The sequence below is a fragment of the Mustela erminea genome, chromosome 6 (genome assembly GCF_009829155.1).
Source record: "Mustela erminea isolate mMusErm1 chromosome 6, mMusErm1.Pri, whole genome shotgun sequence".
Lineage (NCBI taxonomy): Eukaryota > Metazoa > Chordata > Mammalia > Carnivora > Mustelidae > Mustela > Mustela erminea.
The window spans coordinates 138852900-138865625 of record NC_045619.1 but is presented as its reverse complement, the minus strand read 5'-3'; the positions used below and the strand labels follow the sequence as shown (position 1 = coordinate 138865625).

At 54.6% G+C, this 12726-nt stretch overlaps 1 protein-coding gene across 1 annotated transcript in view; it reads right to left on the bottom strand.

Moving 5' to 3' along the window:
- Positions 1 to 869: 869 nt before the first annotated feature.
- ITIH5 (inter-alpha-trypsin inhibitor heavy chain 5) overlaps positions 870 to 12726 on the bottom strand; it is a 72482-nt gene continuing 60625 nt past the window's right edge. Inside the window, exons 9-14 of the mRNA XM_032349793.1 lie at positions 10876 to 11185; positions 7887 to 8395; positions 6294 to 6347; positions 4347 to 4463; positions 2879 to 3256; positions 870 to 1882 (exon numbers count right to left, since the gene is read on the bottom strand). Coding sequence (XP_032205684.1) covers positions 1602 to 1882; positions 2879 to 3256; positions 4347 to 4463; positions 6294 to 6347; positions 7887 to 8395; positions 10876 to 11185 — 1649 coding nt within the window. The 3' untranslated portion in view covers positions 870 to 1601. The remainder of the gene's footprint in view (positions 1883 to 2878; positions 3257 to 4346; positions 4464 to 6293; positions 6348 to 7886; positions 8396 to 10875; positions 11186 to 12726) is intronic.

Sequence of the window (12726 nt, the reverse complement as noted above, 5' to 3'; positions counted from 1 at the left end):
GCAGGTCTCTGAGACAGAACAAAAAGCTGCCCCTGCCCCCATAACCTCCCGAAGCCGCCTGGTCTGCTAGGAACATGTGGATGTCATTTTGCTGCTCAAATGCTTCCCTGGGGAGGGCGAACATGATAAACAATTTTCCTAGCTCCGAGTCCTCTCCAAGTGCTAAGGAGGCTTCCACATCGCGTGAGAAGCACGCTCTGGAGTCTCTCCCGACAGGAAGAAACCCCCTGCGAGGCCGGCACCAAAGCTTTGATTCAAATCCGCCTCACGTTCCGGTAGTCGTTTCTCTGACCCCAATCCTTCTCGCCATGTGCGTCCCAACTGCGCGCCTCACCCAGCAAGGACCAGGCTCTGCTGAACCTTGGGGGCCCCGAGACAACCCCACAGCAAGAGCAAGAACTGGCGAGGAGGACAGGGCAGTGGGGGCCCCCAATGCCACCCTCGGCCCCGCTTCCCCTGGGTAGGGTGACAGGCTTGGCACGGGGCCCCGCTGGAAGAAGGGTGTCGCTCCCTGACCTCTGTAGTCCTGGCCACTGATTTTAACCTTTGCCTCGTGGCAGCAGATGGCTCCTCCGAGTTCTGGAACCAAAGTGCCCCCTCTCGCGTGGTCCACGGGATTTACCTCTCTGAGATGCGAGCAGGCCTCTGGGCCGTGAGTCCACCCCGCCTTCTGGAAGCCTGTTCCTGGGAGGAGGCTGACACCACACTCTGTGCTGCCGCCGTCTCCCATGCCCCGCCTGCGAGAGCCTATCTGTCACCTCCCCGAGGACCGCTAGCAAGCAAGGCCAGAACTATGACAACGAGGGGAGGGTGCCAAGTCAGAGAGCGCGGGCTAGCTCTCCAACCCAGACAGGCCAGTGAAGAACAGCCACGCGGGTAGTCCTGTTTATTAGCTTTACTGGAATAAATAGAAGCACGCCCATCAGCACTGCCCAGTGGTTTACAGAGCCCGTCAGACATCGGTATCTGGGATGCAGATCTTCTCTTTCCAACCAAATTTTTCTTTTTAAAATGAAAACTCACTTTCAAAGGCAAGATATCACAGCAGGAGAAAATCCTCTCCAAAGAAAAGGCTTAATTGTTTACAGTGATCAAATCTACGAGCTATTTGCCTGCCCATGGCCGGGGCCCCATGAGAGGTCCCCCTGAGGCTACACATCTGGAGAAGACAGTGGTTCTAAGAGGAGGGATTCCTAAGCACCAGCATACGGCGAGAAGCAGAGTGGCCAGCCGTGGCCATCTCCACGGAGAAAGGGAGCTTTGTGGCGGATGTGCCGTCATCAGTTACGACAGGCGACAAGACAGACAAGCCGGTTGCTATGAGACGCAGGGTGACCTTTTCCCCTTGGGCCACCATCTTTCTCTGTGGGATGGGGGGAAGGTGGAGGCAGGAGCAGGAAGTGGGAGGAAATGACAGTTCCGCTTCCGAGGCCTGACTCTAGCCTTCCCTCAGGCCGACCGCGGCCTCCACGCCGCTAGCGGAAGGTCACGGGTGGCAGCTCGCTGCCAAGACACAAAGATGCGCAAGCGACAGGAAGCGCGCCGTGGGGTCCCCGAAGACCACTTCCCTGTCACGCACTCATGCGTCCCGGCCGCCGGCGTCAGAGTCCGCTGGAGGGTCTCGGGCCAAAGGACGTCTGTGCGTCAAAAGGGTGGCTGGCCAGGTAGTCTCGGTATTCCCCGTCGATCAGTTTGGCCGCGTTACTCCTGGCGAACCAGCAGTCCACCTGCTCCTCCCCGTTGTAGATTTTCCGCTGTTTCCAGACCACCGGGACCTGGTGCCCTCTCACCTTCAGGACGGTCTCCGCCGGCTTGCCTGCCTTCGGGGACGGAGGGCCGGAGGGCTCCGCGGTGAGCCTGGCGTCCCGGCTCAGGAACTGACCTGGGGGGACACAAGAGACCATCGGGTCTGAGCCAAGCGCGGGCAGCCCTGAGGCGAAATAGCTCGTGCCAGTGTCGGGCCCTGGTGAGCAGCCAGTGCACGGGGCTCCCTGCGGGCGGGGGACAGATGCGCCCAGAGGCGGGTGCACCTGACTGCCCTCACAGGCCGCGCTCTCCCAGCAGACTCACACCTCTCTGCCTGTTTGCGGGGTGCGGACGGGGGAGTCCTAGGTTGGGCTCGCCGCGGCCTCCCCTTCTGGAAGCTGGCTGCTAACACTGGAAAGCTGCCTAACGACTCATCTAGACAAGTGACCACCGTCTCCGCGTGAGCTGGGAGAGAGCGCGGGCCGGACAGGGAAGGAGGCTGGGGTCTTCCCTCTCCTCCAGGCCACAGCCCGCTCCCAGACTCAGTCTTCGGTGGGTGTGGAAAGCCGTCAGTTCGGCCGTTCCTGATCCGCACCCCCAGAATGCTGTGGGTCAAGCGAGGGCACGGCTAAGGCTGCAGGAATCCCGGCCCACGTCTGGGCGAGGCGGCTCCTGCTTGGCAGTCAAGTGGGACAGAAACACGTCCAGCTCGAGTGCCAGGAAATCCTGCTTTCTAAACTGGGCCCTGGCGGCAGCTCACCCTTTACTTTTGGGCAAGAGGCCCACATGGGCCTGCACATCGAAAACAGCCAGAGAGGCCGGCCTGCTGCTCAGGGCCGGGTGAGGGACGCGCGCCCGGGGCTGGGCTGGGGACTGCCCTTGCCGGTATCTCCTTCCCCACAGTCAGGAGCCAGACCTCAAGAGGGTGAGCCCCGAAGTCTTTGCTCACTTTTCCAGAAGGCCGGTGAGAACTAGCGGATGCAGCCCCTTCCCATTCTAGAAAGTCACCAGGGAGCGAGGCCTGGCATCTCATGACTGCACTGCTCAGGCGAGCTAACCGTGCTGGCAACAGCAGCCTCACGCTGGGAAGCTGACTTCTGGGCTTTGCGCCAGCGTGAGAGCAGCTGCCTACCTAACAGTCCGTGGCAGTTGCCAGAGAGGCCTTTGCTGTTGGCGATGTAGAAACCCAGGTGGTTTCGCTGGTAGGGCGCCGGCTTTCTGTACAGGTGAATGAGGATGACGAAGGCGATGCTGCCCTGGATGGTGACGGTGACGTTGGCGTTCGCGGACACAGACACCTCCAGCCCCCGACTCCCCGCCACCGCGCTCTGGTTGCAGGGGAGGACCAGCCTCTCCCCACCGTCCAAGATGACTCTGCTGGGTGTGATCTCCAGGTAAGACCTCTCCGGCTTGTTGACGAGGATGGTGATGGTGCGGAAGTAGGTGCGCTGCTTCTTGTGGCCGCTTGGGGGCGCCGGGGCCCCAATCAGCTCTCCGTTCACCGTCACACCTGGAAGGCAGAGGGGACAAAGGCAGTGGTTAGGGCACCGTCTGACCCGCGGGAAGGGGCCACTTGGTCCTGTTGGATGAGTGAAGGCACGCATGCGTGAAGGTGTGAGAGACGCCGTCCCCTTGTTATGAATACGCTGGACCCAAGGAAGCAAGGTGTAGGCTTGTCCTCCCCGGGGCAAGGGGAAGGGGCAGGGAGGAGAAATCGCAGCCTGAACAGGAGCCAGGTACGGAACCCTCAGGGCTCCAGGATTCTCTGGCTCTTTCCCATCCCGGATGCCATCCTGATCACAAAGACGCCAGAAACAGTCCCTAGGAAAGTGGGCGCCTTCGGTGGTGGGGGGAGGGGGTACAGTCAGGCCCCCATCTCCCTGCTGAGCCTAAGTTAGGACAAGTTGAGATTTAGGTCAAAAGCTAGGAGGAAGCCTTGCAAGAGAACAAGGCAGAACAGGAGCCCTGGGACCACACCTTCCGTAACTGCGTCACGCGTCACCTGGCCTTCAAGAAAGGCATCCTCCTGGAACCGAGAACAGCCACACGGCCATCCCTCGGGCACTGCTACCTGCGTGTGGCTCGAGGGCTGTGCATATACTGACCCCTTTCAGCCAGCCCCTCCCCAGAGTGCAGGGGTCAGAACCCTGTTCACCTCCGAGTTCCGTGCACACAGAGCTGGGGGCTTCACGTCTGCCCTGCAGAGGAACACAAGGGCTGGTTTTAGGGCTCCAGCTGTCCCACCGTTTTGGTTTTGGAATGGAGAGATGTGGTAACAATAACAGATCCTGAATCTCTACAGCCCCTGTGCATTTACAAAACGACTTCGCATCTGTTACGGAATTTGGCCTTTGCAATAGCCTGGTGAGACTGGCAGAGCAAATACCACGGCCTCCGGGTTACAAGGCTCAAGTCCGAGCAGGGCTTCCAGTGTTTGTCTTCCTGACTCCAAGCCCCACCGTCGACTTCCTTTAATGAAGCACTCACAGTCCTCAGTGCGTGTCTGTGATGTACCCCCTTATCTTCGTGGCCGTCCGTCTCAAGAACAGAGGGGGGCAGTCTTACCTACATTACACTTGCCCAGAGGTCACAGAACGTACCAGAGTCCGCGTGATCAGAGACGAGCCTCAGGATGTCCCCCGGCTGCCCATCGATGTTGAAGCAGACGGTGAGCTTGCTCAGGGGGAAATCCACGACAAAATGGGGGTCTCCATCCGCTGCCAGACCAGCAGGCAAAACCAGGAGAGAGCGAGAGACACAAGACATTCATGAGGTGCCTTCTGTGTGTACACACTCCCTTCTCCTGGCTCATGCACTGTTTATTTCACCCGTCACTGATCCTCGACGTCCAAGTGGGGAAGGTGCCCGGGGCTGAAGCAACACACCAGCGTTACATGGTGTGCGAGGTGCATCCGTGAACTCGGGTCCCTACACCCAGACATGATCCTGTCACCACACTTCAGCCACCGAAAATCATTTCCTGTCTCCTCTGGCCACCCCAGGCAGGAGATGCGGATGTGAACCCTCCCTCTCCTGTCACCGGAGCGCCACGGGGTTAGTCCCTGTGTGACAGTGGCCACCAGCAAACCCGACTGAGGGCGGTGACCATGAGGGGTTCAGAGACACTGGGGGTTAGGGAGGATGGTCGGCGATGGCCGTGGAAGTCCTGCCTCTCGGGCACTTGGACCTCAACGCTCTCAGAGTTTTGCCCACAGCGGAGACCAAAGCCCGTGGCCCGTCTCTGGTGCTTGTGCGTTCCCCTCATTTTCGCCTCTAGTCAGCACGAACAGCCTTGCCTCTTCCTGCACGACAAATAATTCCCGACCGTTTACACCAACTCTCTCCCCTCACAAGACTAGAGAGTTAGCTTCTTCCTGATTTTTATGCCAAACACGGCATGTTTCTGAAGGCCTTTCTGTGTTCCGTGCACACACATGTACACAAGCCTGGAGAGGGTCAGTCTTTTCAAGTCACAAGCAAATTAATGTCCTCAGTGCAACCGCTAAAAAAACAAAACCCCTTCCTGTTCCTAGCATGACTCAGAAAGGCCCAGGAAAGAAGCTGGCTGATCTCTCTGGGACGCGCCTCCAGCACCCCATGATAGACAAATACAAGATACTGGTCTTTTGCAGATGAGGGCAGAAAGCAAAAAAGACACCCCTAGGAGACCAAAGTCCTGGTCCATGTTTTTGGTACCCTGTAGGTATGACTGTGACCACGTGACAGTTCTTTGAGAGTTTCTTGTGGTCACACCACATCATTTCTACTCAAATCATCCAAATCCTGTCACCAGGAAGGATGCTGCTTGTTTCAAAAAGGGGAGGAGATGTCTGGCGCTCATTACTTCACGCAGCATCCAAGAGGGAAGTTTCCTCGAATTCCACAAAGCATGTGCGTGTTCAAAAGAGTTGTGCTTGCCCCGTCAGGGACCGCGTGCGTCCTTCTCGGCCTGGCTATCTCCAGAACGCTCCTGGCACGTCGAGCACATCAGCCGCTAGGCAGGAAGAGACTGAGGAAGGAAGGCGTGTACATTGCAAGACTAAAACCCCACCTTCGTGTTGCTGTTCCATCTGGATGCTTATTATATCCCAGGAAGCTGGCCAAAGGGAATTTTATGGTATCCTATTGATCTTTCCCTTCTAAAGCCGAAGCTCAACATAATAATAATAATAAACTGCACATCACAGATACTTGAACCACCGTGAGCCGAAGCACGTATATATCACGTCTTTGAAAAAAGTAACTTCTAAACTCAGTCATGATGCAAATGGGCCTCTGCTGCCCGTCTGTCCTGCTGTCAGCCCTGCCAGGCTCCTTGGGGAGGCAGCCACAGTGTTTACGGTTTCCTGGCCGCCCTGGTTCTCAGAACTGCCTCCTGCCGCTGCCTTTTGCTGAACGACCGTGGGTCCTGTATTTTATTGCCAGTTAAATATTTGTCTGTACAGTAAGAGGCAAGGCTGGGCATTTTAATGCCAGGGAACTGTGGGCCCTCCATCTGGAAAACACCTCAGCCCTCAAGTGACACACAACCACATTTTTTTCTTTACCTGAGGTTTTGGAGACTTTAATTCTTGGGCTGTATGGTTTCTGGAGAGCAGGGCCTAGAAAGAGGAGAACCGCACTGTTACCATTAAGGAGGATGAGAGGAGAGGTACAGGCACGAGGTCTGGGGCGAGGAAAATGCAGCTTTCAATGCAGTTGTGCTCAGTTAAAAACATCTGTTCAAAGAAGGAGCTTGGCCACACAACACACAAGAGAAGGGGAACCATGAGAAGACTTGGTTATTTTACTCTTCTATAAATCCGATTGTATTCTTCCGGTCTAGGGTTTCTGCTTGTACAGGAAGGGAAGGCGCTGTCATACGTAATGAACAGTTATGGAATCTAGGGTTGGGTAGAGTTGTTTTGTGGGTACAGAGTCTCATGTTTGCAAGACGAAAAAAGTTCTGAAAGATCCTGTGAATATACTTCATAATACTGAGCTGTACACTCAAAAATGATTAAGATGGTAAACTTTGTTACTTTTCAGTTTAAAAAATAAAAAATATTTTTAAAAAAACAGTTATAGTCCAGATATAGTTATAATCTGAACCTAAATGTCTAGTTCTACATCCCTCGTGGCAGAGGGATCTAACATTTCCAAGACACTAGCTTTGTACCAAAGACTCTAACACACCGAACCCTTGTAACGGCCCTTCAGAGAAATCATTCGTATCCACGTTTTATAGACCAGGAAACAGAAGCCCAGAGATATTCAGACACCTGCCCCGAGCCACGCAGCAGAAACAGCTACGCTTACATCCTACCCTTACGCTCGTTCTACCACACCCAGGGGCTGCGCAGAGCTTAGAGTGGGAGGAATAAACGAGACAGCGTTTGTAGGCTCTGGGTCCCTGTCCGTTCCCTTTCTTTAGGAGATATGACCTTGGCAGGAATTTAATAAAAATGTCAAAATGTAAAAACCACGCTGTTTGCCACAAGCGGTTATTACTGAGGTTGTAAGGCTCTGCTTGGGCGGACGCCTTTCACTCTCCTTTCCTCCGCTTGTGGTACTGATTTCCTCCCGACAAAACAGCACGAGACTGGAAAGGATGGTTTCTGCTTAGATTCTGCGTGATGTCGAGAATCCGCCACTTTGGTGTTCACATCCGTGGTCAGGACGAGACGAACCCAGAGTCGGAGGGGAAGACCTTCTCCCCTTCCTGGAGGCAGGGGTGCAAGCGAAGGAGGCAGGACCCCCTTGGAGGCTGTGTGTTTGCCAGGGACGCGGCTTATCTCTAGATGCCCCCCCGCACCCCACTTCCCCACCCCCACACAACCATCCCCGTTCCCCCAGCTTTGGGAACCTGCACACCCGGCTGGTAGAAGGCAGAGCTCTGAGGGACTCACTGAGGCCGGAGGACACTGAAACGTTGGGCTTTGTTCTTGCCTGGAGCCTCCAGTACTGCCCGCCATGGGGTAGGCCCCTGACCCTGACGATTTACCCATAAACTGACTTTCCCCAGGACATTTCTGGGAGGAATGCCCCACTTCTGACTTTCTTCAGAGCTCTGACCCTTGCAGCCCCACAAACACAGCAGTGTCGCCCTCCCTCAGGGGACAGTGGCTGGGGCTGGCGGGGGGACCCCCACCCCTGCTCACCTGGCTGCGGGGGGTCGCCCCGCAGGCTCTGCATCACGGTCTCGGGGCCCACGACGGCCTCCGGCGTCTCGGCGGGCGCCGCTGACCTCCGCAAGTTCAAGGCGGTGAGCGGGGTGAGGAAGCGGTAGGCCAGGGCCAGGGCCTGCGCCTGCTGCCTCAGGCGCTCCTTCTCCTGCGCGTCGCGGCTGTGGCGCCAGGAGCTCAGCAGCTCCTTCACCGTCAGGTAGCTCCAGAGCCGCTCCACGTGGTTGGGGGCCCCCGCGCCGCCCCCCACCCTCTGGGGCTCCACAGGCACGTCTGTCTTCAGGATGACGAACTTCTTGCTGTTGCTGGCCGTGACCTCCACGTGCAGCTGACCCGCCTTGCTGTCGGCCAGCTTCCCCGCGATGACGATCTCCGAGCCGTTGAAGTAGTTGGGGAACAGGGTCCTGGTGGCCTGCTCCACCATGGCCGGCGGATAATCCACGCGGATGTCGGAGAGGAGAGGCGTCCTGATCTCATCGTAGAACCTGTGGCGGAAGGACAGAGGGACAGAGTCAGGGCCCGCGGTGGGCGCAGCAGGACGGGTTCTATCTGCCAGGGACCAAGGTCTTAGAGGCCCCTCACGTCAGCACTGCCCAGCAGAACACTTCATGGCACAGCAGTGGCTTGAACACCCCTGGTGACGGAGAACTCACTACCACACAGGCTTCCCTCCTCCTTCCAGCGGTTCCCACGAGAAGGGGAGCCCCGGGAGTAGCTCACACCCTGCTTCCTCCAGTTTCCACGTACTGTACTCTTCTGCTTCCGGAGCAACACGGTGTGAGGAGTCTAATCTACCCTCAATGTTCAGATCCTTGAAAAACACCGGCATTTAAACGTCTTGGACACTACTGTGTGCTCCTGAAATCTGTGTGCCGCCCGGCCAACCCCCGCCCACTCCGCTTCCTGAGCTGTTCTTCATATGACACGGACTCAAGCATCCCCAGCTGAGCGGCCTCTCGGTAACTTTCCTTATGTACCTAACCACATTTCTCAAAGGGCCTCGTAAGACATGTTCCTTTGAACCAAACACGTGTTCCAGGTGCGCTTAAGACCATTACCCTTGAGGAATCTCATCTTGACGCTGAGGTTAGGCTTGTGTGTAACGCCTCATTTGCTCACTTTAGCTTTTCTCCTGGTTGTTCCAAGGGTGCTTTCTGCTGAGTAAGGGGACCAGCAAAATCCCCTTTCCAAAGATCTAGACAGCACAGGCTGTGGAAACCAGCTTAGCCCCTTCCTGGCTGTGTGTCTTGGGGCGTGTAGTGTAGCCTCTCTGAACTTCGGGCTCCTCCTCTCTAAAGTTGGAATGTTGAAGCAACTGCTCCTTCTTCCCTTCTTTCCTGAGTTCTACCCACCAGCTGTCAACTACATCTCTTAGCCTCTATTCGGGCCAAATATGACCACATTCTCACCGACGGAGTGTGAGTAGAAGTGAGATGGACAACTTCTGCAATGCTTGCTTGAAAAAAAAAAAAATGGCTTCTTAATCTGGTTTTTCTTTCCCCCTCTTTGGGGCTAGAATTTACAAATGATAGGGACCTAATTTCAACCCTGCAGCTAAAGACGACACCTAAGGGGGAAGAGCCACCAAAGGGAAGGAACAGGAGTCTCTGAGCGACTTCCTGGAGCAGAATCCAGTGTGTCCAGATAATACGGGAGAGGGTCATCTGGTGGCAACTTTCTTGGATGCTACTACGCCACTCCCAGGCTGTGAGGCTTGCCAGAGACAACAGATGTAGGAAAGCCTGGTGCATCGTGAGTTCTCGCTAGCTGTTGAGTATCGATGATAGTTTTGGAAATACAGCAGGGCAGCTGGTATGTTTCACAGTCATTGCTTCTGTTTTTGAGAGCATTACTAAATCTTAATATATAATGCACTACATTCTCCCTCTTTTTATATAGTTTTGAGTAATTTTGAAAATGTGGGAAGCAAATCTTTTTATTTAGATCTCTGACCATGGGGCACCTGGGTGGCTCAGTCAGCTAAGCATCTGCCTTTAGCTCAGGTCATGATCCCAGGGTCCTGGGATGGAGCCCCACATCGGGCTCCCCGCTCAGTGGGGAGTCTGCTTTTCCCTCTCCCTTTCCCCGTGTTCATGCTGTCTCTCTCTCTCTCTTTCAAATAAATAAATAAAATCTTTTAAAAAAAAAGAAAAGAAGAAGAAAAAGAAATCTTTGACCAAAACGCTGCGGGAGGGGGAGAATGGTGACGAGCCCCGAACCAAGGACCCACCTTTACTGCCCACTTCGGAGACCTCCAATTAGGTTTATCATTAATGAATATTCCTTGAGTATGGCTACTGGACAGCTGCGAATCTACCCAAACCTCACTTTTCCTTTTAAATATCTACTGTATCTGCTGTAAAGAAGACCCAAGCTCATCACCAAGCTCATCACGTGGAATGGAGTGTCAGCACGTGCTCGAGTCAGCGGCGAGGTCACACTTGTTTTTGGCAAATGACAGCTGCGGGAAGGCTCCAAATGGAGACAGAAAACCCAAGAACTAGTTTCTTCTCCACCTCAAAACAGTAAGAGAATCAGTGGCCAGTGTTACCCAGTACCCAAAATGGAGACAGCGCCTCTCTTCCTACGTACGCCTCAGGGGGAATTAGAGCAAACACTAGACAACCAGCCAGAAAATTCACTAGAACTGTCAAGAAGACAGTTACGACCATAGGAGCTAGCAGACCCCCCAACATGCAGCAGCCGTCCTGCCAATACTTCACACTGGTTTTCTCATTCAATTCCGTGGACTGACCACAATCCTCGCTTTATAGATGACGATACCGAGCAAGACTGGCTTCCACTTTGCCTAAAGTCACAAAGCAGGACCCAGAATCTGAACCCGATGGACCTGGGTTAAGCATCCCTTAGGACATCTCCCAGTGTAGTGAGCTACGACCCCACAACCCTCCTCCCCCTCCTGAGAGCCCGAGTCCCCCTGCGTGGAGAAGACGGACGTACAGACCCGATGAGCTGTGAGCCTGCGTCGTCCTCCTCAAGGACACGCCGTGTGAGGCCACAGTTCTCCAGCGACAGTTTCTCCAGCAGCATGAAGTCCACGTCGTTCCCGATGCCGATGGTGAAGATGCAGACTTGGCCTCGGGCCGCCTCCTTGGTGTTGTTGAGAATCTTGAGAGTGTGGGTCTCCCCGACGGTGGGTTTCCCATCGGTCAGGAAGACGATGAGGGACACACTGCGGTCTTCGATGTCGTTGTGGGCCACATAGTCGTTGAGCAGCTTGATGCCCCTCTGCAGGGCCCCATTGATGTCTGTGCCTGGGGGACACCACAAGGCGCCCGCTCAAGCCCGTGTGCCCATATTCTACACCTGGGCGCATGGGCTTGGCCGTGTGTCACCCGCCACCATTCGAGCAGGAGAACGTGAGTGGGGAAAGAAGTCACCTGCACCTATGGGGTGACACCAGCCTAGCAGACACTTCCAAGGGGTTACTAAATGAATGAGAATGACCCGGAATTATCCCAGGGTATGTGCCTTCTCCTGAACGAACCCCTTCACTTAGACATCTTCGATACCTTTGCAATGGTGGTTCCTACTCCTTTTCTGGGAATAGCTTTGCAAAGGGCAGGAAGGTACAGGTACAGGAATCTGGAGGGAGTGCAAGTCCCAGAGGGAAAGAAAAGGCACTCACTTTAGGTCCACGCTTACTTTTAGTAAGTTTATAAAGCTGTATACCCATCACCATGATCCATCACCCTGTCCGGAGTGATTTTTAACCAGCCGCAAAATGTACTGTGTCTGAGTGAACCAGGTAATTTCTCCCCATTGTTTCACACTCTCCAGAATTTCTGGCTAAAAACATAAAAATACATGGCTAGGTCTGTGCGAACACACTGATAATTCTGAGATGCACACTGAGTTTGAACGTCAGGAAAAGTTACAGCTAAAACAGTATTTAGCGTTTCTTTGGGCTCATTAACTTGCCTTTCTGAATGTCCAGCCTAGCTGCACATGACCTCTGGATGTGTGAACCTGGACAAAAAGGCAGGTCTTTATTTTCCCTTTAAATGAGAACTTGGCAGTGGTGCCAAATATTTATTCTACTTTAAGGCCAGGGAAAGCCCAGGGGAAGGGACCAACTTAGCTTTCTTAGTTCCAGACACCGAGGCACAGCAGGGTGTGGATCACACCTATGCAAAGCCAGGATGTGTCCCCAGCTCTTAAGAACAGGAAAGTGCCCTCCACAGGGAGACGCCCCACAGAGCCGCCAGGCCACCCTGCAGAGAGTTCCTCCCCACCCTCAGTGAACAGAGGACCCCAATGCACCAGCAAGAGGGACTGCTTGGGTGAAGATGGCCACGTCTCACTCTGAAAGAGGACTGCCCGTGTGTCGGCCACTGTTTTAAGCACTCCAGGTATTTTAACTGATTTTATCCTCGTCACAGTCCCATTACTGTCTACAACTGAGTTGCGTACTTGGGTACAGACACAGCCAATGGCTCATAGACGGTGGGGCTGGCTTCAGATCCAGACAGTCTGGCTTAAGAACCTATGCGCCAACCCTACCGTTCCGCTTCTCTGAGAGGAATGAACAGACTGACTTTCTGTTCACCTGGAGAGCTTGAGGTGCTGAAATGCGGAGATGAAAATAAAGGAAACTAATAAGGTTTCTAAGGGGTGGATTCCAAAATGACATAATACGCCTCAGCTGTTCCCTAAAGCTTTATCCCCATGCCCTCTGCCAACACACACACACACACACAGGCACACACCCTGTTACTAATAGTGAGGAGTGCTGCTGAAATGCATTCAGTTCAACAAATACTCGTTGAGCACGAGCTACACACATCAGGACCTG